General features: G+C 47.7%; 1 protein-coding gene across 5 annotated transcripts in view; it reads left to right on the plus strand.

Moving 5' to 3' along the window:
• The window catches only part of VIL1 (villin 1), a 124,640-nt gene that overhangs the window by 66,051 nt on the left and 32,232 nt on the right, over positions 1-26,357 (plus strand). For all 5 annotated transcript variants that reach the window (XM_030209556.1, XM_030209558.1, XM_030209557.1 and 2 more), the window contains exons 8-14: positions 7,519-7,597; positions 8,928-9,026; positions 11,990-12,143; positions 12,576-12,676; positions 15,992-16,129; positions 24,041-24,199; positions 24,435-24,617. In XM_030209556.1, coding sequence (XP_030065416.1) covers positions 7,519-7,597; positions 8,928-9,026; positions 11,990-12,143; positions 12,576-12,676; positions 15,992-16,129; positions 24,041-24,199; positions 24,435-24,617 — 913 coding nt within the window. The remainder of the gene's footprint in view (positions 1-7,518; positions 7,598-8,927; positions 9,027-11,989; positions 12,144-12,575; positions 12,677-15,991; positions 16,130-24,040; positions 24,200-24,434; positions 24,618-26,357) is intronic.

Consider the following 26,357-nt stretch of genomic DNA (forward strand, 5'->3'; position numbering starts at 1 on the left):
GAGGGTTAAGTGACTTGCCCAGAGTCACAAGGAGCTGCAGTGGGAATTGAACTCAGTTCGCCAGGATCACAGTCCACTGCACTAACCACTAGGCTACTCTTCCAGTCCTTGGGATTCTGGAATCTTGATATTCTTTGGGTTCTACATGGAACGTTGCTACTCTTTCAGATTGTGCATGGAGTTGATATACTGCCTTTCTGTGTTTTTTCCAACCACATTCAAAGCGGTTTATTGGTACTTATTTGTACCTGGGGCAATGGAGGGTTAAGTGACTTGCCCAGAGTCACAAGGAGCTGCAGTGGGAATTGAACTCAGTTCGCCAGGATCAAAGTCCGCTGCACTAACCACTAGGCTACTCTTCCAGTCCTTGGGATTCTGGAATCTTGATATTCTTTGGGTTCTACATGGAACGTTGCTACTCTTTCAGATTGTGCATGGAGTTGATATACTGCCTTTCTGTGTTTTTTCCAACCACATTCAAAGCGGTTTATTGGTACTTATTTGTACCTGGGGCAATGGAGGGTTAAGTGACTTGCCCAGAGTCACAAGGAGCTGCAGTGGGAATTGAACTCAGTTCGCCAGGATCACAGTCCACTGCACTAACCACTAGGCTACTCTTCCAGTCCTTGGGATTCTGGAATCTTGATATTCTTTGGGTTCTACATGGAACGTTGCTACTCTTTCAGATTGTGCATGGAGTTGATATACTGCCTTTCTGTGTTTTTTCCAACCACATTCAAAGCAGTTTATTGGTACTTATTTGTACCTGGGGCAATGGAGGGTTAAGTGACTTGCCCAGAGTCACAAGGAGCTGCAGTGGGAATTGAACTCAGTTCGCCAGGATCACAGTCCACTGCACTAACCACTAGGCTACTCTTCCAGTCCTTGGGATTCTGGAATCTTGATATTCTTTGGGTTCTACATGGAACATTGCTACTCTTTCAGATTGTGCATGGAGTTGATATACTGCCTTTCTGTGTTTTTTCCAACCACATTCAAAGCGGTTTATTGATACTTATTTGTACCTGGGGCAATGGAGGGTTAAGTGACTTGCCCAGAGTCACAAGGAGCTGCAGTGGGAATTGAACTCAGTTCGCCAGGATCACAGTCCACTGCACTAACCACTAGGCTACTCTTCCAGTCCTTGGGATTCTGGAATCTTGATATTCTTTGGGTTCTACATGGAACGTTGCTACTCTTTCAGATTGTGCATGGAGTTGATATACTGCCTTTCTGTGTTTTTTCCAACCACATTCAAAGCGGTTTATTGGTACTTATTTGTACCTGGGGCAATGGAGGGTTAAGTGACTTGCCCAGAGTCACAAGGAGCTGCAGTGGGAATTGAACTCAGTTCGCCAGGATCACAGTCCACTGCACTAACCACTAGGCTACTCTTCCAGTCCTTGGGATTCTGGAATCTTGATATTCTTTGGGTTCTACATGGAACGTTGCTACTCTTTCAGATTGTGCATGGAGTTGATATACTGCCTTTCTGTGTTTTTTCCAACCACATTCAAAGCGGTTTATTGGTACTTATTTGTACCTGGGGCAATGGAGGGTTAAGTGACTTGCCCAGAGTCACAAGGAGCTGCAGTGGGAATTGAACTCAGTTCGCCAGGATCACAGTCCACTGCACTAACCACTAGGCTACTCTTCCAGTCCTTGGGATTCTGGAATCTTGATATTCTTTGGGTTCTACATGGAACGTTGCTACTCTTTCAGATTGTGCATGGAGTTGATATACTGCCTTTCTGTGTTTTTTCCAACCACATTCAAAGCGGTTTATTGGTACTTATTTGTACCTGGGGCAATGGAGGGTTAAGTGACTTGCCCAGAGTCACAAGGAGCTGCAGTGGGAATTGAACTCAGTTCGCCAGGATCACAGTCCACTGCACTAACCACTAGGCTACTCTTCCAGTCCTTGGGATTCTGGAATCTTGATATTCTTTGGGTTCTACATGGAACGTTGCTACTCTTTCAGATTGTGCATGGAGTTGATATACTGCCTTTCTGTGTTTTTTCCAACCACATTCAAAGCGGTTTATTGATACTTATTTGTACCTGGGGCAATGGAGGGTTAAGTGACTTGCCCAGAGTCACAAGGAGCTGCAGTGGGAATTGAACTCAGTTCGCCAGGATCACAGTCCACTGCACTAACCACTAGGCTACTCTTCCAGTCCTTGGGATTCTGGAATCTTGATATTCTTTGGGTTCTACATGGAACGTTGCTACTCTTTCAGATTGTGCATGGAGTTGATATACTGCCTTTCTGTGTTTTTTCCAACCACATTCAAAGCGGTTTATTGGTACTTATTTGTACCTGGGGCAATGGAGGGTTAAGTGACTTGCCCAGAGTCACAAGGAGCTGCAGTGGGAATTGAACTCAGTTCGCCAGGATCACAGTCCACTGCACTAACCACTAGGCTACTCTTCCAGTCCTTGGGATTCTGGAATCTTGATATTCTTTGGGTTCTACATGGAACGTTGCTACTCTTTCAGATTGTGCATGGAGTTGATATACTGCCTTTCTGTGTTTTTTCCAACCACATTCAAAGCGGTTTATTGGTACTTATTTGTACCTGGGGCAATGGAGGGTTAAGTGACTTGCCCAGAGTCACAAGGAGCTGCAGTGGGAATTGAACTCAGTTCGCCAGGATCACAGTCCACTGCACTAACCACTAGGCTACTCTTCCAGTCCTTGGGATTCTGGAATCTTGATATTCTTTGGGTTCTACATGGAACGTTGCTACTCTTTCAGATTGTGCATGGAGTTGATATACTGCCTTTCTGTGTTTTTTCCAACCACATTCAAAGCGGTTTATTGGTACTTATTTGTACCTGGGGCAATGGAGGGTTAAGTGACTTGCCCAGAGTCACAAGGAGCTGCAGTGGGAATTGAACTCAGTTCGCCAGGATCACAGTCCACTGCACTAACCACTAGGCTACTCTTCCAGTCCTTGGGATTCTGGAATCTTGATATTCTTTGGGTTCTACATGGAACGTTGCTACTCTTTCAGATTGTGCATGGAGTTGATATACTGCCTTTCTGTGTTTTTTCCAACCACATTCAAAGCGGTTTATTGGTACTTATTTGTACCTGGGGCAATGGAGGGTTAAGTGACTTGCCCAGAGTCACAAGGAGCTGCAGTGGGAATTGAACTCAGTTCGCCAGGATCACAGTCCACTGCACTAACCACTAGGCTACTCTTCCAGTCCTTGGGATTCTGGAATCTTGATATTCTTTGGGTTCTACATGGAACATTGCTACTCTTTCAGATTGTGCATGGAGTTGATATACTGCCTTTCTGTGTTTTTTCCAACCACATTCAAAGCGGTTTATTGATACTTATTTGTACCTGGGGCAATGGAGGGTTAAGTGACTTGCCCAGAGTCACAAGGAGCTGCAGTGGGAATTGAACTCAGTTCGCCAGGATCACAGTCCACTGCACTAACCACTAGGCTACTCTTCCAGTCCTTGGGATTCTGGAATCTTGATATTCTTTGGGTTCTACATGGAACGTTGCTACTCTTTCAGATTGTGCATGGAGTTGATATACTGCCTTTCTGTGTTTTTTCCAACCACATTCAAAGCGGTTTATTGGTACTTATTTGTACCTGGGGCAATGGAGGGTTAAGTGACTTGCCCAGAGTCACAAGGAGCTGCAGTGGGAATTGAACTCAGTTCGCCAGGATCACAGTCCACTGCACTAACCACTAGGCTACTCTTCCAGTCCTTGGGATTCTGGAATCTTGATATTCTTTGGGTTCTACATGGAACGTTGCTACTCTTTCAGATTGTGCATGGAGTTGATATACTGCCTTTCTGTGTTTTTTCCAACCACATTCAAAGCGGTTTATTGGTACTTATTTGTACCTGGGGCAATGGAGGGTTAAGTGACTTGCCCAGAGTCACAAGGAGCTGCAGTGGGAATTGAACTCAGTTCGCCAGGATCACAGTCCACTGCACTAACCACTAGGCTACTCTTCCAGTCCTTGGGATTCTGGAATCTTGATATTCTTTGGGTTCTACATGGAACGTTGCTACTCTTTCAGATTGTGCATGGAGTTGATATACTGCCTTTCTGTGTTTTTTCCAACCACATTCAAAGCGGTTTATTGGTACTTATTTGTACCTGGGGCAATGGAGGGTTAAGTGACTTGCCCAGAGTCACAAGGAGCTGCAGTGGGAATTGAACTCAGTTCGCCAGGATCACAGTCCACTGCACTAACCACTAGGCTACTCTTCCAGTCCTTGGGATTCTGGAATCTTGATATTCTTTGGGTTCTACATGGAACGTTGCTACTCTTTCAGATTGTGCATGGAGTTGATATACTGCCTTTCTGTGTTTTTTCCAACCACATTCAAAGCGGTTTATTGGTACTTATTTGTACCTGGGGCAATGGAGGGTTAAGTGACTTGCCCAGAGTCACAAGGAGCTGCAGTGGGAATTGAACTCAGTTCGCCAGGATCACAGTCCACTGCACTAACCACTAGGCTACTCTTCCAGTCCTTGGGATTCTGGAATCTTGATATTCTTTGGGTTCTACATGGAACATTGCTACTCTTTCAGATTGTGCATGGAGTTGATATACTGCCTTTCTGTGTTTTTTCCAACCACATTCAAAGCGGTTTATTGATACTTATTTGTACCTGGGGCAATGGAGGGTTAAGTGACTTGCCCAGAGTCACAAGGAGCTGCAGTGGGAATTGAACTCAGTTCGCCAGGATCACAGTCCACTGCACTAACCACTAGGCTACTCTTCCAGTCCTTGGGATTCTGGAATCTTGATATTCTTTGGGTTCTACATGGAACGTTGCTACTCTTTCAGATTGTGCATGGAGTTGATATACTGCCTTTCTGTGTTTTTTCCAACCACATTCAAAGCGGTTTATTGGTACTTATTTGTACCTGGGGCAATGGAGGGTTAAGTGACTTGCCCAGAGTCACAAGGAGCTGCAGTGGGAATTGAACTCAGTTCGCCAGGATCACAGTCCACTGCACTAACCACTAGGCTACTCTTCCAGTCCTTGGGATTCTGGAATCTTGATATTCTTTGGGTTCTACATGGAACGTTGCTACTCTTTCAGATTGTGCATGGAGTTGATATACTGCCTTTCTGTGTTTTTTCCAACCACATTCAAAGCGGTTTATTGGTACTTATTTGTACCTGGGGCAATGGAGGGTTAAGTGACTTGCCCAGAGTCACAAGGAGCTGCAGTGGGAATTGAACTCAGTTCGCCAGGATCACAGTCCACTGCACTAACCACTAGGCTACTCTTCCAGTCCTTGGGATTCTGGAATCTTGATATTCTTTGGGTTCTACATGGAACGTTGCTACTCTTTCAGATTGTGCATGGAGTTGATATACTGCCTTTCTGTGTTTTTTCCAACCACATTCAAAGCGGTTTATTGGTACTTATTTGTACCTGGGGCAATGGAGGGTTAAGTGACTTGCCCAGAGTCACAAGGAGCTGCAGTGGGAATTGAACTCAGTTCGCCAGGATCACAGTCCACTGCACTAACCACTAGGCTACTCTTCCAGTCCTTGGGATTCTGGAATCTTGATATTCTTTGGGTTCTACATGGAACGTTGCTACTCTTTCAGATTGTGCATGGAGTTGATATACTGCCTTTCTGTGTTTTTTCCAACCACATTCAAAGCGGTTTATTGGTACTTATTTGTACCTGGGGCAATGGAGGGTTAAGTGACTTGCCCAGAGTCACAAGGAGCTGCAGTGGGAATTGAACTCAGTTCGCCAGGATCACAGTCCACTGCACTAACCACTAGGCTACTCTTCCAGTCCTTGGGATTCTGGAATCTTGATATTCTTTGGGTTCTACATGGAACGTTGCTACTCTTTCAGATTGTGCATGGAGTTGATATACTGCCTTTCTGTGTTTTTTCCAACCACATTCAAAGCGGTTTATTGGTACTTATTTGTACCTGGGGCAATGGAGGGTTAAGTGACTTGCCCAGAGTCACAAGGAGCTGCAGTGGGAATTGAACTCAGTTCGCCAGGATCAAAGTCCGCTGCACTAACCACTAGGCTACTCTTCCAGTCCTTGGGATTCTGGAATCTTGATATTCTTTGGGTTCTACATGGAACGTTGCTACTCTTTCAGATTGTGCATGGAGTTGATATACTGCCTTTCTGTGTTTTTTCCAACCACATTCAAAGCGGTTTATTGGTACTTATTTGTACCTGGGGCAATGGAGGGTTAAGTGACTTGCCCAGAGTCACAAGGAGCTGCAGTGGGAATTGAACTCAGTTCGCCAGGATCACAGTCCACTGCACTAACCACTAGGCTACTCTTCCAGTCCTTGGGATTCTGGAATCTTGATATTCTTTGGGTTCTACATGGAACGTTGCTACTCTTTCAGATTGTGCATGGAGTTGATATACTGCCTTTCTGTGTTTTTTCCAACCACATTCAAAGCGGTTTATTGGTACTTATTTGTACCTGGGGCAATGGAGGGTTAAGTGACTTGCCCAGAGTCACAAGGAGCTGCAGTGGGAATTGAACTCAGTTCGCCAGGATCAAAGTCTGCTGCCCTAACCATTAGGCTACTCCTCCACTCATAAACAGGAAGGATGGGAGCCACAGGCGCCGACTCCGTAGGTGCTGTGGGTGCTCGAGCACCCCCAATAGTTCACCCACCGGAAGTTCGTTCACCCACCGGAAGTTCGTTCCCTCCCTCCCTCCTCCCTCCAAATTTTAAAAGTCATCAATTTTACCTCGTCGGGGTTAGGGCAGCAGCAGTGGTGAAAAGCCTGTAGGCTCGGCTTGGTGCTTAGTTCAGTTTTCCCTTCTCTCTCTCTCAGCTCTGGTCCCGCCCTCATTACCTGTTTCCACAAGGGCGGGGCCAGAGCTGAGAGAGAGAGAAGGGAAAACTGAACTGAGCACCGAGCTGAGCCTGCATGCTTTTTACTGCTGCTGCAGCCCTAACCCCGATGAGGTAAGATAAATGACTTTTAAAATTCGGAGGGAGGAGGCCTGGAACTTGAAGGGAGGGAGGGAGAAAGGGAAGGATGACGACCCTGGAACTGGGAGGGGGGCCCTGGAACTCGAAGGGGGGTGGAGGGGGGACGAGGGCGGGCGACAGGAGAGGGGGAGAGGGAGGGGGGATGAGGGGGAGAGGGAGGGGGATGACGGAGGGGGTCAAGGGGGAGGGGGGACAGGAGGAGAGGGAGGGGGAATGCACCACCTGTACAAAAAAATAAATAAATTCAGCACCTCCAATCATTTTGAAAAGTTGGCTCCTATGATGGGAGCTGCATGTCTAGGGTTACCATATGGCTCCAGAAAAAGGAGGACAGATTAAGCCAGTCTGGACTTTTTTCTGGAGCCATATGGTAACCCTATGCATGTCTGTACTTTTTTCAGGGTATGACTGATTTTGTTGAGTGTCATCAAGGATGACCAACCTGAAGTCATTGAATCTTCTTTTTAATGTCTTGGGTTCTCATCTTTTCTTCTTCTTCTTCCTGTTTCCCCAACATCCCTTTCTAAATAGCGTCTCTGATGCCAATGGAAACCTGGTAGTCCAGGAAGTAGCAGTACGACCTTTGACCCAAGACTTGCTGAACCATGAGGTAAGCTGCCTTTGAAAGGGATGGGAGTTCAGGGAGAGGGGTTCTACGCATGGGACTTAAAGAACCAGATGGTGCAAAGGCTTTAATTAGTCCCAGAAACAAAAAGATGGAATATGATGAATATCTGTTGGGGGAGGGGCTTGGGCAAACCAGTCATGGTTTTGCCTCATTATTATTAATTTGCTCACACTTTTTTAGTGGTACACTGGGTGTTTCTCTGTCCCAGGAGAGCTCACAATCTAAGTTGGTACCTGAGGCAATGGAGGGTTAAGTGACTTGCCCAAGATCACAAGGAGTGGCAGTGGGGTTTGAACCGGCCACCTCTGGATGTTAAGCCTGGTGCTCTAACCACTAGTAGACATACACTAAGATCTACTTCACTAATGATACGAGACAGCTCAATAGTTGAAAAGTGAAGGAAAACACAACACTCTCTCAATTAAAGGAGGAAAGAGATCTCATAATACTGTGGCAATGAACATCACAACTAGGGTTACCATGTGTCCGGATTTACCCGGACATGTCCTCTTTTTGAGGACATGTCCGGGCAACCAGGCAGGTTTTGCCCATCTGCCCATTTGTCCGGATTTCTGGACAAACGGGCAGGCTGGTGGGCGGGCTGTCCTATAAGACGGCCCGCCCGCCAGCCTGCCCATTTGTCCAGAAATCCGGACAAACGGGCAGATTGCTAGCCTCCCCTCCCCTTACTTACTACTGCCCTGGTGGTCTAGTGACCTCTTCCGCCTTCGGGGCAGGAAAGAGCCCCCTCTTTCCTGGCCGGAGCGCTGCCCTGCATGCATCCTTCCTGTTCCCATAGGTCTCCCCCCCCCCCTCCTTTTCAGGCTCCTATTCCATTTACAATGTTATTTTTCTCTCCCTGACTGAACTACGCAGCCTCCCAGTTTCCTGCCTCTGGACCCTGTGGCCCTGCACCTCTTTCTGGCCTGCACTGTCCTGCATCTCCTGCACCACTGACTTCTGCTGACTGCTCACAGTGGCTGCATGTATGCTAATGCAAACAACTGCACCCCACCATTTTGCCAGTGGATATCACTTCAGAACCAAGTGTATTATATAGAGACAGAGAAAAGAGAAACATGGGGCTGGTTTGGAATGTGAGGACAGTGCTGGGCAGACTTTTGTCCTGATTTGGATAGGCCGGAGTGGGCTTTGACAGCAACTCAAGTAGTTAGAACATAAGGACAGAGGCAGGCGGACTTCTGTGGCCTTATGTCCCAGAAACACCAAAGAAAGACTGTGAATCTCTGTAACGCCTCCGTCATCTCTGTATCTCTCACCTTGTCTTCTTATGTTTCTTTATGGTTCACAGGATTGCTATATTCTTGACCAGGGAGGACAGAAGATCTACGTATGGAAGGGCAAGAACTCAACCAAGGAAGAGAGACAGCAAGCTATGAACAGAGCCCTGGTAAACACGAGTGACCATGAGGCCTGTTCCTACTGAAGGAGGGGGTGACTGTAGGATGCAAAGCTGCCAAGTTAACCAGTTCCAAGTGAGAGATTTTGGGCCAGTCTTAGATTGTGGACTACCTTAACCTGGTACATTATGTGCCTAAAGCACTGATTATAATGGGTAGAATTAGGGTTACCATATTTTGTCCCCCAAAAAGGAGGACACATACCCCGCCCCACCCCCTGTCACACCCTCGCTCTGCCCCCTGTCACATTTTCCCCTCCCCCCTGTCACATACCCCATCACCCCCCCTCCTTGTCACCCCTCTCCCCTTACCTTACTACTGCCCTGGTGGTCTAGTGACCTCTTCGGGGCAGGAAAGAGCCCCCTCTTTCCTGCCCAGAGTGCTGCCCTGCATGCACCCTTCCTGTTGCTGATCCTCGGCTCCCATTCAAAATGGCCGCCGAAAGTTGAAGTCTCAAAAGATCACTTCAACTCCCGGCGGCCATTTTGAATCAGCACCAAGGATCAGCAACAGGAAGGAAGCATGCAGGGCAGCACTCTGGGCAGGAAAGAGGGGGCTCCATCCTGCCCCGAAGGCAGAAGAGGTCACTAGACCACCAGGGCACTAGTAAGTAAGGGGAGGGGAGGCTAGCAATCTGCCCATTTGTCTGGATTTCTGGACAAACGGGCAGGCTGGCAGGCGGGCCGTCATATAGGATGGCCCGCCCACCAGCCAGCCTGTTTGTCCAGAAATCTGGACAAATGGGCAGATTGGCAAAACCCAGGGCCGTGCTGATGCAGTAAGCGCCGCAGGGGGCCGTCTGCTCACTTGCAAAATCTTTTACCTGAACTTGTGATTCTCCTATTTCCGCTGCCCTCCCCTTTTCATGCAAGGGAGCAGTATTAATTGAGGCAGGCAGGCACTCTTCAAGTTATATGAGAATACAACCAGATTGCTATTTATGCTTCAGTTTGGGGCTAGCTCCTCAGTCAGGGTGAGTTTCAGAGCTTGAAACAGCATTCAAATTAAAGAGAACCTGAAATTTTAAAAGTGCTAAAAATAAGTTTTAAAAGTATTTGCCTTAAATCTAATTGCAGAATTCAGGTGCTGGGAGTCTGTACTTGGTTGTCATATGCTCAGATTTGTTTAAATCATATGCAAATTAGTCCGGTGTTTTTCACTAAACATTCCCATGAGTGTCTGTATGTTAATCTGCATTCAAATAGAGCTCTCTGATTGGATGATCAGCTTCTGTTAAGAAATCTGCCTGGGAAGTGAACAGAGTGAGAGCTGTCCTTTGCCAAGAGAGACATCCAGCTGTGACTTCCTGTGTTTGTTGACTGAAGTTGTAAAAGAGTGCCTGATTGTGGTAAATGAGAAAATATAAGTGAAAAGAGATTGGTGGCGATTGAAGTTTCTCTAGTGAGAAAAGGATCTGAATATTTCAGGATTACTTGAAGTTTATGAAGAATAGAAAAGGGTGAATTTCAGTTTTAAGAGTGTTTAAATCCTATAAGCTATATAAAGGCTAGGTAGATTTAAGTGACTGTAAGCAAGGAAACCTTAATATTTGATCTGAAATAAATATTTGATCTGAGATAGTTGATCAGAGATAAATGTTTGATCTGAATTATATCCTTTGGTGCAAAGGAGATTAGAATTCAATAGAGTATTTCTTTCTGTTTACCAGTACAGTCAAATAATTCCATTCCACTTAAATAATTTTTTGTTATATATATGAGGGAGTAGTATCTGGATTTATTGTAAATCAAATTGATTCCATTCACAGGAATTCATATTCACCTTCATGCATTCATCCGATATTATCTTTTAAGGATGAAGTTTTATTTTATGTTCACTCTGTCTCTTGTGAGCTGAGCACAGTTAGTTTCCTCGGCTGGCACGATTACATATTAGAGGTATTTTGATACTGTGTGAAGTTTTACCACAGACGGGTGACATATATAAAACATTCTCCTTGGATAGGATGTGATATGTGAAAATACATTTTGCTTTAATGAAATTGCTAAACTTTAGAGTCAGAGACTTATCAATGAGGGATACATACAGTGCTATTTTTTCCTGAGGTCCAGCTTACTTGCCTGCTCCCTTCTGTTCCTGCTCTGCTGGACAGGGGGGGGGGGGCGCCAACCGATAGTCTGCAGGGGGGCACCAGAGACCTTAGGCACGGCCCTGGCAAAACCTGCCTGGTTGCCCGGACATGCCCTCAAAAAGAGGACATGTCCGGGTAAATCCCGACATATGGTAACCCTAGGTAGAATAGAAGCTACAACTCCCACACTGCTTTAGGATAAAAGTTCAAAACCAGGATTGGCCAAAAAGTCTCCCTCCTGGAACTGGGTAACTTAGCAGCTCTGAGGGTGAGTCTTATTAACAGTGAGGGCTGCTCTGAGATGGACTCTGTTGGCCATGGTAGAGGCTCAGGGATGATACTGTTGGTGATCGAGATGTCTCTTGAATGAACTCTGCTGATGGTTGGGGGTCACCCTAAGATGACCCCCCTTTTTTTAAGCCAGCGGAGGAAACTTGAGATACGCCTATAAATGGTGGGTCATCTCTTGGAGGCACCCTGTTTATATTGGGGGTAACGCTTAAGATGACCTTTATTGATGGTGGCGGTGATTCTGTGATGAGGCAGCTTTGACATGACTCCTTTTGACCAGGAGACGGAATTTTGGGATAATCTTCTTTATAATGCAACTGTTTCTCAGATGATCCCTGGTGACAATAGCCATTGCTCTGAGGTAATAACAGTGACAATGAGGGTGTCTCTGGAAGGGAATCTGGTGATGGTTAGGGCTCCCCTGGGTTGACTGTATCATGGCTTGGCTCTTCCTGGGTAGAAGGTGAGAGTAACCAGGAAGTTGACCTGAGAAAGACCCGTGTTTTTTTTTTTTTTTTAATCTGCTTCTTCATTCTAACTGTTGGTTTCTTCCAATCATTGCCCTTGCAGAACTTTATTAAGGCCAAAAATTATTCCTCTTCCACCTATGTGGAGACAGAGAATGATGGGGCAGAGTCTGCTGTATTCAAACAGCTCTTCCAGAAATGGACAGTGAAGAATCAATCAGTCGGCCTGGGCAAGACCCACAGCGTTGGCAAAGTGGGTGAGTGATGGAGATAGAGGGCGTTCTGTATAGTCCTATTTCAGCTGTAGCCTATACTCACGTCCGTTTTAAGCCCTGTCACTTTAAGCTTCCACTCTCCGAAAGCTACAGCCGGAATATGAGATCAGGTCTTCCATGTCTTAAACCTGAATTACTGTCTTACAAATCACTGGGGGCCTCAAAATATCATGTACCTCAGCACTCAGGAAGGACGAGACAATCCCCATGGACTGTAAATCCCTTCCCTTTCCTGTAATACACATGTGTATTATATACAAACATTACACTGGTTTATGGCATGGCAGTTGTGGCTCTTCACCTGCTCACGAGTCTGTCTGTGTTTTCTGAACTAAGTCTATCAGGGCTTCCTGAACTGGTGATTTGATATAGTAAGCCAGGCATTAAAAGTGAGCCTCCTTCTCTTTCCCCCAGCTAAGGTGGAACAGGTGAAGTTTGATGCTGCGACCATGCACGCCAAGCCAGAGATGGCAGCACAGCAGAAGATGGTGGACGATGGATCAGGAGAAGTGGAAGTAAGTAGGGCAAAAGGGAATAATAAACTCCCTCCCCGCCATCCCACATAGTTATCCCCGATACTCAAAAGCATTTAACCGGCCGGGTTCGGCACCTGGCCGTTTAAATGCCTCATAACCGGCTATCCAGTGGGGGATAGCTGGCTATCTCACGTTGAATATCGCCAGTCAGCCGGTTATATTGGGTTATATTTTATTTATTTGTTACATTTGTATCCCACATTTTCCCACCTATTTGTAGGTTTAATGTGGCTTATTTAGTACCGGAGAGGCGTTTGCAGACTCCGGTGTAGTGACGTTGTGGTAAGATAAAGTTCATGTGGTATAGCCACATAAGGGAATCGTGCCACGGAAGGGTTGTGTTATGTCTGGCTAGCTGCCGATTTTCAGCCCCACTTTAGTGGCTATATTTGGCTGTGTGAAAACATGGTATATCTCTGGCCGATTTGAACATAACCGGCTAAGTCTGAATATTAACTTAGCCGGTTATGTTCAAACTGCCTAAAGCTAATCCGGATATTTAATGCCAGTCACTGGAAACAGCCCGACACTCAGTGGTGTAGCTACGGGCCACCCAATCTTGGCTCAGGCACACCCAGCTGCAGCGCCAAACTGCTCTCTTACCCCCTCTCCTCCGTGGCGTCCTGGCATCTGCACTCCGGTCTCTGAACCCCTTCCCTCCCCAGTGTCGGTACAGGTGTCCTTGGTGCCTGCAGCGATTAATTTTTGCTGCTTGTGCTGGCCCCTCAGGCTTCCATTTGCCATGTTCTGCCAGACAGGAAACAGGCAATGATGTCAGCGAGGGTGGGACATGACAGATGGAAGCCTGCGGCACCTGCGCAAGCAGTGAGAATGAATCACTGCAGGCCAGGGGCGTAGCTACATGGGGCCACGGGGGCATGGGCCCCCGTAGATTTGTCCCTGGCCCCCCCACCACCAACCCCTTCGACCCCCCCCCCCCAGCTGCCAACACTCCCCCGCCACCGTTGGGTACCTTTGTTGGGGGTCCCCAACCCCCACCTGCCAAAGTCCTCTTCTCCGGCGCGGCTGCGTTGCTGATCTGCACCAAAGCACACTGCGCACCAGGGCTGCCGAGGGGGGGGGGGGGGGCGGAGCAAATTTTCCCAGGCCTGGGCCTCCAAGGGGGGCCTGGTGCTGGGGTCTCTCTCTCTCCTACTCCTGACAACAGGACCCGGGTGATCGTGTCCCGACAGGAGCAGGAAAGAGAAAACTCCGGCGCTGGGCCCCCCCTTGGAGGCTGGGGAGAACCTGGAGGAACAGACACAGCAGCTGCTCTTCTTCACAGTCTGCCGCACTGCCTTCCCCTGCGACTGATTGTCCCCTCAGGCCATGCACGCGCAACCTGAGAGAAAAAGCAGTCGTGAGGAAAGGCCACGCGGCAGAAGGAAGAAAAGCAGCGCTGGAGGATGAACTCTCCTGCTGGCGGGGCCTTGGGATCCTTGCCAGCCAAGGTACTTAACAGTTACGTCAGGTGGACGGGCGGCAGCAACAGCAGCGATTGAGAAGGGTAGGGCAGTGGAGGGGGGGGGGTGCCAGGACAGAGACAGCAGTAGCGATCGGGGGGGCGGCAGTGGCGACAACGATTATCCTGGGAGGGGCCCGGTGGCGGCAGCAATGATCCTGGGGGCCCAGCGGTGGCGAAGATCCTGGGGGGGGGGGGGGGCCAGCTCAGTCTCTCAGTGTTCCAGCTGCGCACATGTGCTGGTTACACAAATATTCTATGAAGTAAAGTAGACCCCTATCAGGCTTCCTATTACAGATGTTCCCTCCATGCAGGGACAATGGCCCTGGACCCCCGTCATGCCACAGGGGGCCCCGTGATTGCCTCAAAAGGAAGGAGGCACAGCCTATAGGTGGACTGTGGAGCCCCCTCTCCTCTGGACCTCTGCATGTCTACCATCAGCCCCCGCCTCCATGTGAAGTGACTCAGACTCAGCTCTCCTACCTTCACCCTCACAGAGGTGTTAACAAGCTCCAGGTCATAAAGGACAGGCTGATCCAATCCTGGCATTACTCCAGGATCAAGTACTGCATGTGGTTAGATCTGCATTTTTCCAGCTTCCTTTACTGGCTGGGTTGAAACTGATGTAATTAAAATGTGATTTACGGTCAGTGGTACAAAGTTTGGCGATTTCCCATATTGATTTATGCAATGCTTTGGATCTGGGTTTGTCTAAATCTAAGATAATACCTGTTCGATTTGTTAGCAGGTACATCTCGGTTTGAACATGTAGCCCTGATCCTTCGCTTTCTGCATTGGTTGCCAGGACACTCCCGAGTACGTCTGATGCATCAAGTGTTGTACTCAGACTGTGTTCCTTGGTATCTTAAAGATACGATTCCAGTGTATCAACCGTCAAGATCTTTGCGATCTAAAAATGTGAAGTTATTAGCAAATGTTAAACTGCATACTGTAAGATATGCTGGTACCCAGAATCAGGGGCATAGCCAGACTTTGGCGGGAGGGGGGTCCAGAGCCCGAGGTGAGGGGGCACATTTTAGCCCCCCCGGCACCGCCGACCCCCCCCACCATTGCCGACCCTGCCACCGCCGCCACCACCAACTTTGCCCCCCCTTGCCAACGACCCTCTCGACCCCCCCCTTCTGCTGCCAACCCGCCGCCTACCTACCTTTGCTGGTAGGGGACCCCAACCCCCGCCAGCCGAGGTCCTCTTCTTCCCGCAAAAGGCTTCCTTCTGTTTATGACGTCCTGCACGTTGTATAGGTGACGACAATGGTGGGAGGGGGGGTCAAGCGGGTTGTCGGCAGGGGGTCCAGGGCCAAATATATGGGGGGCCCAGGCCCCCTGGCCCCACGTAGCTACGCCACTGCCCGGAATACCATCTTTTCGATAACAGGCCCACAACTTTGGAACAATTTGCCAGGTTACTTGAGATTGTGTAGCAGCAGGAATCAATTTTGTAACTTTCTGAAGACATATTTGTCTGAACACACCTGGAGTTGATACTCTTGTCTGTTTTATTAGCGATGATTTCTTGATTTGTTTTTGATTGTGTCAGTTTCGTTGTTTGGTTTTATTGCTTTATAATCCACCTAGTGGTAGGCGGAGTAGAAATGTTTAAATAAATACATAAATAATCTCTCTATGCAAAGCGTGAAGTGCATAGGTGCAAGTGAGAGGTATCTGGCAAACTTACACTGATACACCCCAGTAAAAAGTGAAGCATTTCCTGTCTGAGTTTGCTAGGTTGATGGGGGAGGGGTGTTCATGGCGGCTAACTTGCCATTCTAACCTGGGTATTAGCAGCCACTCTTCTGCCTCTTTCCTTGCAGATTTGGAGAGTGGAGAACTTGGAACTGGTTCCTGTGGACAAGCGCTGGTTAGGTCACTTCTATGGAGGGGACTGTTATCTCATCCTGTATCAGTACAAGATCAACAGTAAGGTCCACTACATTCTTTACATCTGGCAGGTAAGTGTCCAGAGCCCAGCTGCGGTCAGTGTGGGAAATGCAGGGGACTGGAAGCAGGGGAGCCCGCTCCTTTATATGGGATGCTGCTAAATTACTCTGATCCAGGAGGGAGATTTTGGGCTAGTTCTGGATTTCTGATCTCCCCTTCCTGGTGCATTTTGGGACCTGTAGTGCTGTTTTCAAAGAGTAGAATCAGAGATTACAAATTCTACATGCCTTTGGGATGTGAGTTCAAAATGTCTCCTTCTGGGAACTGGCTAATTTGGCAGCTCTGCTTTTGTATTCAGTGGAATGACTGATATTTTCCCTAACGATATTTCCAAAAATGTTCTACCACTGTTGCTAATGCAAAACGACCACAAAAAGTGGAAAGAACACAAAACTCTCACGGGACAGACAAAGCCAAAACAGGGAGTGGGAACTGGATCAGGAGCTTCAAAACAGACCTCGGACTCTTGATGATGAATTAAAGAAGTTTAATTCAGATGACTCGACAGGGTACCGTGTTTCGGCACACACACGCCTGCCTCAGGAGTCTTGATGTATATATTTGATAATTACATCTGTCCTTGGTAATACGTCTTGCAAAATAAACATGAGCTGGTCTTTAAAGAGACCATTGGTGAGAGTTCTGCTTTCCTCCAGGAACTTGTCCAAACCTTTTTTTAAACCCAGATATGCTAACCACTGTTACTATATCCTCTGGCAACAAGTTCCAGAGCTTAACTATTTGTTGAGTGGAAATTTTTTTCCTCCTATTTGTTTTTAAAGTATTTCCATGTAACTTCCTTGAGTGTCCCCTAGTCTTTGTACTTTTGGAACGAGTAACAAATTGATTTACTTCTACTTGTTCTACATCACTCAGGATTTTGTAAACCTCAATCATATTTCCCCTCATCCGTCTCTTTTCCAAGCTGAAGAGCCCTGACCTCTTTAGCCCTTCCTCATATGAGAGGAGTTCCATCCCCTTTATCATTTTGGTCGCTCTTCTTTGAACCTTTTCTTTTTCATTTTTATTTATAAGTAATTTCCAAATTTTACAAGAAAACTGTTGAACAGAAAGATACAATATTTCATTAATAAAGAAAAAATATAGCTAATATAAATTCAACTACCTCTTCCTTATATATCAAACTAAGAACTAAGAAAATCTTCAAAAAGAGAATTGTATCTAAAGTCCACAATTAGCACAGGACAAGTACATAAGTACATAAGTAGTGCCATACTGGGAAAGACCAAAGGTCCATCTAGCCCAGCATCCTGTCACCGACAGTGGCCAATCCAGGTCAAGGGCACCTGGCACGCTCCCCAAACGTAAAAACATTCCAGACAAGTTATACCTAAAAATGCGGAATTTTTCCAAGTCCATTTAATAGCGGTCTATGGACTTGTCCTTTAGGAATCTATCTAACCCCTTTTTAAACTCCGTCAAGCTAACCGCCCGTACCACGTTCTCCGGCAATGAATTCCAGAGTCTAATTACACGTTGGGTGAAGAAAAATTTTCTCCGATTCGTTTTAAATTTACCACACTGTAGCTTCAACTCATGCCCTCTAGTCCTAGTATTTTTGGATAGCGTGAACAGTCGCTTCACATCCACCCGATCCATTCCACTCATTATTTTATACACTTCTATCATATCTCCCCTCAGCCGTCTCTTCTCCAAGCTGAAAAGCCCTAGCCTTCTCAGCCTCTCTTCATAGGAAAGTCGTCCCATCCCCACTATCATTTTCGTCGCCCTTCGCTGTACCTTTTCCAATTCTACTATATCTTTTTTGAGATACGGAGACCAGTACTGAACACAATACTCCAGGTGCGGTCGCACCATGGAGCGATACAACGGCATTATAACATCCGCACACCTGGACTCCATACCCTTCCTAATAACACCCAACATTCTATTCGCTTTCCTAGCCGCAGCAGCACACTGAGCAGAAGGTTTCAGCGTATCATCGACGACGACACCCAGATCCCTTTCTTGATCCGTAACTCCTAACGCGGAACCTTGCAAGACGTAGCTATAATTCGGGTTCCTCTTACCCACATGCATCACTTTGCACTTGTCAACATTGAACTTCATCTGCCACTTGCACGCCCAATCTCCCAGTCTCGCAAGGCACAACGCAAAGAAATATTTTTAACAAAAACAAAAAAACAAAGCCCAGTCTAAGCAAATTATACATTATGGAGTAGATGTAACAGGTGCCAAAGCAAAGGGAGAGAGGAGTAGAGGTCGGCTTAGAATCCAAAATGGTCACTAAATGGACCGGATCAAAGAAAACATATTTACATAAGAACATAAGTGTTGCCATACTGGCACAGACCAAAGGTCCATCAAACCCAGCATCCTGTTTCCAACAGTGGCCAATCCAGGTCACAAATACCTGGCAAGATCCCAAAACAGTACAATACATTTTATAATGCTTATCCTAGAAATAAGCAGTGGATTTTCCCCAAGTCCATTTTAATAATGGTCTATAGACTTTTCCTTTTGGAAACCGCCCATCTCTTTTTTAAACCCTGCTAAGGTAACCACCTTTACCACATTCTTTGGCAATGAATTTCAGAGTTTAATTACACGGTGAGTGAAGAAATATTTTCTCTGATTCATATTAAACTTACTACTTTGTATCTTCATCACATGCCCCCTAGCCATACTATTTTTGGAAAGAGTAAACTAATGATTCACGTCTACCCCTTCCACTCTACTCATTACTTTATAAACCTCTATCATATCTCCCCTCAACCATCTTTTATCCAAGCTGAAGAGCCCTAGATGCTTCAGCCTTTCCTCATAGGGAAATCTTTCCATCCCCTTTATCATTTTCATCGCCCTTCTCTGTACCTTTTCTAATTCCACTATACCTTGCTGATCCTGGATATGGTATGGGTTGAAGTAGATAGAGAAAGAGAATGTGAGAGTGAGTGAGTGTATATGTGCAGTACTTTAATTTAATAATCAATATTAAAAAAAATCAATCTAGAGAAAAGTTATTAATTTACCAGATAAATACACAATAGAAGAAAAAGGCCTCAGTAAGAAACCCATAGTTGTCAGGCTAACTAGGTTTTAAAAACTCAAGTAATCAATCCTAAAAAAAAAAAAACCCTCCTAATTTTTCTATCTGTGCATATCCAAAAATGTATATTCATGTTCCATATGTCCTTTATACAAACATCCAGCTATAGATTTGCATAATGTTTTCCCATTACAAGATGCCCAATGGAGGTCTTCGTTTCGCCAAAGCAAGCTGCTTCAGGGACAGAACTTATCACACTTTTCTTCTGAAAGAACTCATTGCATCACTTTCTAAACAGTGGTATTTATTTGCCAAAAGACCAACCAGCCATCAATATGAATAATAAAATCATAATCAATAATGCAACCAGAGAAAGGCTTTTTTTTTTAACAGAAATATTAAATTCTGTAGGTTCAACTGCTCCAGTGGAAGAAGTGCATGATCTCGATTGCCTCCTCACGTCCAACTTGCTATCACATCTAAAATCATACATCTTAAATCCACAAACTCATGTCCATAACGTATACAGTGTTTCAGCCTTCTTCCTATTCAGACAAGATTTATGCTCAGCTATTCTAATCTGAAATTGTATAAGATTAGTATAGGAACAACACAAGTGGCTCATCATCGCAACCGATACATTTTACCATCTTGTGGATTTTCAAAAATTTGTGCTCTCCATTGTGATGTCACAAATATTGCATTGCCCACATTTAGAATGTCCCATTTGTTCTATACCTTTATTGATTTTGAGAACAGCCGGATATAAAAAGTCTTTGAAATTCTTTTCTCTTTTAAAAGCAAACGGTACTTTTTGATTTTCAAATTATGAATGAGTGGACGGAACCTTGCAATGTCGTTATGCTGATATTAGCCCTCTCCTCAAGTCACTTCACTGGCTTCCTATCCGTTTCCGCATACAGTTCAAACTCCTCTTATCTATATAAATAAATCCCACCTTGAACGTTCTGAAGCTCCCTCCAACTGTGGCAGTGAAGCCCTGAACTGCTGTAGTCCTCCTGGTAGGGAAGGCTATTCGGACTACTCACCACCGCCCTCAGCCACGCCCCATCTGCGACCTACGCCACGCCCCAACTGGACACAAAAAGCACCCTGAACGTTCTGAACCACACTCTGAGGCTTCAATAGTTCGTATGTTCGAAGCTCTGTAACCACTTTTAAGCACAGTAAATCTGTGCGCCGCCATGACCTGGACGAGCGTCACAGCTGCAACACACACGGATGAGCGTCACACCAATAGGAATAGAACAAGGGAGGAGCGTCTGAGGCGAAGGCGTCAGTCGGGAGGAGTCATTTTCTACGACTGCACCGTTGCCACGCAACGGAATGCAATCACGCCTCATGCGCCTATCAAACAACTCAAAAAGAAGAAGGGAGGGAGAGCCGGCACGGGGTGAGCCGCTCTCACATTTTTCCCCGTCAGCGGACTCCGCCCCTTCGTCCTTCTGGAGCCTCTGATTGGTTCTACTCCCTGCCCGTCTCCCCTCCACTCCCCGTCCCCATGGCAGACGCTGCAGGAGGAAGAGGAGGCGAGGTAAAGGATCCCGGTGTCCTCTCAGCTCGGCCCAGGAACAGTTTGCGGCAGCGGAGGGAGCGACAAGGGCCGGGGAGTTACGAGCTGTCTGTCACCTTCCTTCCCGGCGGAGCATGAAGGTTACCGTGGACTTTGAGGAGTGCCTGAAGGACTCCCCCCGCTTCAAGTATAACTACAGACTTCCTCTTCCCCCTCCCCCACGGTGCATCACCCAAGCCCCTACCCCTCCCCCCTCGCCACGCGTGGCCAGCATAGGACGAAGGGAGATCCAGCACAGGGTGAGCCACTCTCACATTTCTCCCTGTCAGCGGACTCAGCCCTTTCGTCCTTCTGGAGCCTCTGATTGGTTCTACTCCCTGCCCGACTCCCCTCCACTCCCCGGCCCCATGGCAGATGCTGCAGGAGGAAGAGGAGGTGAGGTAAAGGATCCCGGTGTCCTCTCAGCTCGGCCTAGGAACAGTTTGCGGCAGCGGAGGGAGCGACAAGGGCCGGGGAGTTACGAGCTGTCTGTCACCTTCCTTCCCGGCGCAGCATGAAGGTTACCGTGGACTTTGAGGAGTGCCTGAAGGACTCCCCCCGCTTCAAGTATAACTACAGACTTCCTCTTCCCCCTCCCCCACGGTGCATCACCCAAGCCCCTACCCCTCCCCCCTCGCCACGCGTGGCCAGCATAAGACGAAGGGAGATCCAGCACAGGGTGAGCCACTCTCACATTTCTCCCTGTCAGCGGACTCAGCCCTTTCGTCCTTCTGGAGCCTCTGATTGGTTCTACTCCCTGCCCGACTCCCCTCCACTCCCCGGCCCCATGGCAGATGCTGCAGGAGGAAGAGGAGGTGAGGTAAAGGATCCCGGTGTCCTCTCAGCTCGGCCTAGGAACAGTTTGTGACAGCGGAGGGAGCGACAAGGGCCGGGGAGTTACGAGCTGTCTGTCACCTTCCTTCCCGGCGGAGCATGAAGGTTACCGTGGACTTTGAGGAGTGCCTGAAGGACTCCCCCCGCTTCAAGTATAACTACAGACTTCCTCTTCCCCCTCCCCCACGGTGCATCACCCAAGCCCCTACCCCTCCCCCCTCGCCACGCGTGGCCAGCATAGGACGAAGGGAGATCCAGCACAGGGTGAGCCACTCTCACATTTCTCCCTGTCAGCGGACTCAGCCCTTTCGTCCTTCTGGAGCCTCTGATTGGTTCTACTCCCTGCCCGACTCCCCTCCACTCCCCGGCCCCATGGCAGATGCTGCAGGAGGAAGAGGAGGTGAGGTAAAGGATCCCGGTGTCCTCTCAGCTCGGCCTAGGAACAGTTTGCGGCAGCGGAGGGAGCGACAAGGGCCGGGGAGTTACGAGCTGTCTGTCACCTTCCTTCCCGGCGCAGCATGAAGGTTACCGTGGACTTTGAGGAGTGCCTGAAGGACTCCCCCCGCTTCAAGTATAACTACAGACTTCCTCTTCCCCCTCCCCCACGGTGCATCACCCAAGCCCCTACCCCTCCCCCCTCGCCACGCGTGGCCAGCATAGGACGAAGGGAGATCCAGCACAGGGTGAGCCACTCTCACATTTCTCCCTGTCAGCGGACTCAGCCCTTTCGTCCTTCTGGAGCCTCTGATTGGTTCTACTCCCTGCCCGACTCCCCTCCACTCCCCGGCCCCATGGCAGATGCTGCAGGAGGAAGAGGAGGTGAGGTAAAGGATCCCGGTGTCCTCTCAGCTCGGCCTAGGAACAGTTTGCGGCAGCGGAGGGAGCGACAAGGGCCGGGGAGTTACGAGCTGTCTGTCACCTTCCTTCCCGGCGCAGCATGAAGGTTACCGTGGACTTTGAGGAGTGCCTGAAGGACTCCCCCCGCTTCAAGTATAACTACAGACTTCCTCTTCCCCCTCCCCCTCCCCCACGGTGCATCACCCAAGCCCCTACCCCTCCCCCCTCGCCACGCGTGGCCAGCATAGGACGAAGGGAGATCCAGCACAGGGTGAGCCACTCTCACATTTCTCCCTGTCAGCGGACTCAGCCCTTTCGTCCTTCTGGAGCCTCTGATTGGTTCTACTCCCTGCCCGACTCCCCTCCACTCCCCGGCCCCATGGCAGATGCTGCAGGAGGAAGAGGAGGTGAGGTAAAGGATCCCGGTGTCCTCTCAGCTCGGCCTAGGAACAGTTTGTGACAGCGGAGGGAGCGACAAGGGCCGGGGAGTTACGAGCTGTCTGTCACCTTCCTCCCCGGCGCAGCATGAAGGTTACCGTGGACTTTGACGAGTGCCTGAAGGACTCCCCCCGCTTCCTACCGAAATGGGCCTCTCTCTATCTCTTTGTCCCTCTCTCTCACACACAGTCTCACAGACACACACACACTCTCTCTCTCACACAAACACACACATACTCTGTCTCTCTCTCTCTCATTCTCTCTCTGACATACACAATCCATTTCTCACACACACATACACTCTGAGGAAAACCTTGCTAGCGCCCGTTTCATTTCTGACAGAAACGGGCTTTTTTCCTAGTTGACCTATAAGTGCATTCACTCTGCAGCTCCTCAGTACCTCTCTACTCTCATCTCTCCCTACATTCCTCCCCGGGAACTCCGTTCACTGGGTAAATCTCTCTTATCTGCACCCTTCTCCTCCACCGCTAACTCCAGACTCCGTTCCTTTTATCTTGCTGCACCATATGCCTGGAATAGACTTCCTGAGCCGATATGTCAAGCTCCATCTCTGGCCTTCTTCAAATCTAAGCTAAAAACCCACCTTTTTGATGCTGCTTTTAACTCCTAACCCTTAGTCACTTGTTCAGAACCCTTATTTTATCATCCTCACTTTAATATTCCCTTATCTCTTGTTTGTCCTCTGTCCTAATTAGATTGTAAGCTCTGTCGAGCAGGGACTGTCTCTTCATGTTCAAGTGTACAGCGCTGCGAACGTCTAGTAGCGCTACAGAAATAAGTAGTAGTAGTTTTCTAATGACTGATCTGATTCACATTGCTATGGAAGAGTAACCCACTGTAGCATAGTTTAACTTTTCTTCTCCTTGCTAAAGAAATTTAACAAATAATCTCTATGGTTATGTAATAGCTGCTCATATTACACTATTAAGAACGTTAACTAGATATCCTGTTCCAAGAGGTTTTGATTACACACAATATTCAACTACTGGATATCTTAGAAACTGTGAGTAAGGAGACTACTTTTTAGCTGCTGAAGATTACATCTTATCATACCATAAAAACATATTATGATTCATTGCTCTTACATGCATCACCATTATTAGTTTTTGTGATATCACCATCCCCGTCTTGGTTGGTGTAACTCTTTAACGTACCATAATGTGAATTTTGATATGTTGCATTCCACAGGGCCGTCATGCCAGTCAGGACGAAATTGCTGCTTCCGCCTACCATGCAGTGGCTGTGGATCAGAAGTATGGTGGGCAGCCAGTCCAGGTGCGGGTGTCAATGGGCAAGGAGCCAGCACACCTCATGGCTATCTTCAAGGGCAAGATGGTGGTCTACGAGGTAAAGGCACCTTTCTGAGAAAGCCTTTTTATTGCTTGGGTTATGTTTATCCAGGTCAGTTTTCTGATTTGTTCTTTGGTTGTGTCACTGGGATTATTATTGTTTTTGTTTTAAAAAACAGGATAGGATAAGGGCTGTACTGTTGACGGTATCCTCAACGCAGAGCATATGAATGTTAATATCTAAGACAAATCCAGACAAAGAGGTTATCAGCTTCAAGTTGTCTCTTTTCCAGGGCGGTACTTCCCGGGATACTAATGAGAATTCGCCACCACCAGCTGTTCGCCTTTTCCAGGTGCATGGGACCAACGAGTATAACACCAAGGCCTTTGAGGTCCCAGTCCGTGCCTCTTCCCTCAACTCCAATGACGTCTTCATCTTGAAAACCACAGGGAGCACCTACCTTTGGTGTGGAAAGGTAGGAGTGCTAGGGGAAGGCACAGAGCCAGAAATAAATCATAGGCACAGATGTACCAAGCAGGGAAGGAATCTAGGAAGCAGATTCTAGTGAGGGAACGCATGCAGTATATCTGGAGGTAATGTAGGAAGGTGTGTACACAAACGGACAAGGTAACTAGGCACTGAGTGGAAAGCTGAGTATAAAACAAGGAATCACTAAGAGGAACCAGGGTCAGGATGGACAGTGGGTATAGAGCGGGGATCATTCAGCGGAGCCAGGATCAGGATGGGAAGTGGGAATATAGTGGGAAACATTCAGAGGAGCTGGGGTCTGAATGAGAAGTGGGAATATAGTGGGGAAACATTGGGGTCTGGATGAGAAGTGGGAATACAGCGGGGAACATTAAGAGGAGCTGTGGGCAGGATGGAAAGTGGGTATAGAGTGGGGATCATTCAGCAGAGCTGGGATCAGGATGGGAAGTGGGAATATAGTGGGAAACATTCAGAGGAGCTGTGGTCTGGTTGAGAAGTGGGAATACAGCGGGGAACATTCAGAGGAGCTGTGGGCAGGATGGAAAGTGGGTATGGAGCCGGGATCAGGATGGGAAGTGGGAATATAGTGGGAAACATTCAGTGGAGCTGGGGTCCGGATGAGAAGTGGGAATACAGCGGGGAACATTCAGAGGAGCTGTGGGCAGGATGGAAAGTGGGTATAGAGCGGGGATCATTCAGTGGAGCCAGGATCAGGATGGGAAGTGGGAATATAGTGGGAAACATTCAGTGGAGCTGGGGTCCGGATGAGAAGTGGGAATACAGCTGGGAACATTCAGAGGAGCTGTGGGCAGGATGGAAAGTGGGTATGGAGCCGGGATCAGGATGGGAAGTGGGAATATAGTGGGAAACATTCAGTGGAGCTGGGGTCCGGATGAGAAGTGGGAATACAGCGGGGAACATTCAGAGGAGCTGTGGGCAGGATGGAAAGTGGGTATAGAGCGGGGATCATTCAGTGGAGCCAGGATCAGGATGGGAAGTGGGAATATAGTGGGAAACATACAGAGGAGCTGGGGTCTGGATGAGAAGTGGGAATACAGTGGGGAACATTCAGAGGAGCTGTGGGCAGGATGGAAAGTGAGTATGGAGCCGGGATCAGGATGGGAAGTGGGAATATAGTGGGAAACATTCAGAGGAGCTGGGGTCTGGATGAGAAGTGGGAATACAGTGGGGAACATACAGAGGAGCTGTGGGCAGGATGGAAAGTGGGTCTAGAGCGAGGATCATTCAGCGGAGCCGGGATCAGGATGGGAAGTGGGAATATTGTGAGGATCTTTCAGAAGAGCCAGGGTGAGGATGGGAAGTTGGGTATACTAAGGGGAGCGCTCAGAAAGGGATGTCATGGGCATGGAATGGGTGGCTTATATAGTATGTTATACGTGTGCTAACTGGATAATGCAGGGTTAACACAGGAGCACTGGAGGCAGTAAGTGTTCTCACTGCATGCTAATGACCTGCACGACCTGCAAAAAAATATATATTTAAAAATCCCTCAAAGTGCCGCATTAAATCTGGGCTTAGTGCGCAGTAAAATCCTGTGTTATCATACATTGAACCCGGAATCTAGCACATTTTAATAAAAGGGTCCTGAATTTAATTTGAACAAAATCCATGTAATATTACAGAAAAAAAATGACACAAGCCAGTAAAATAATTTTTCTTGAAGGGATTTGATGTACTGCCTTTCTGTGATTACAATGAAAGCGAG

The sequence above is a fragment of the Microcaecilia unicolor genome, chromosome 7, assembly GCF_901765095.1.
Source record: "Microcaecilia unicolor chromosome 7, aMicUni1.1, whole genome shotgun sequence".
NCBI lineage: Eukaryota > Metazoa > Chordata > Amphibia > Gymnophiona > Siphonopidae > Microcaecilia > Microcaecilia unicolor.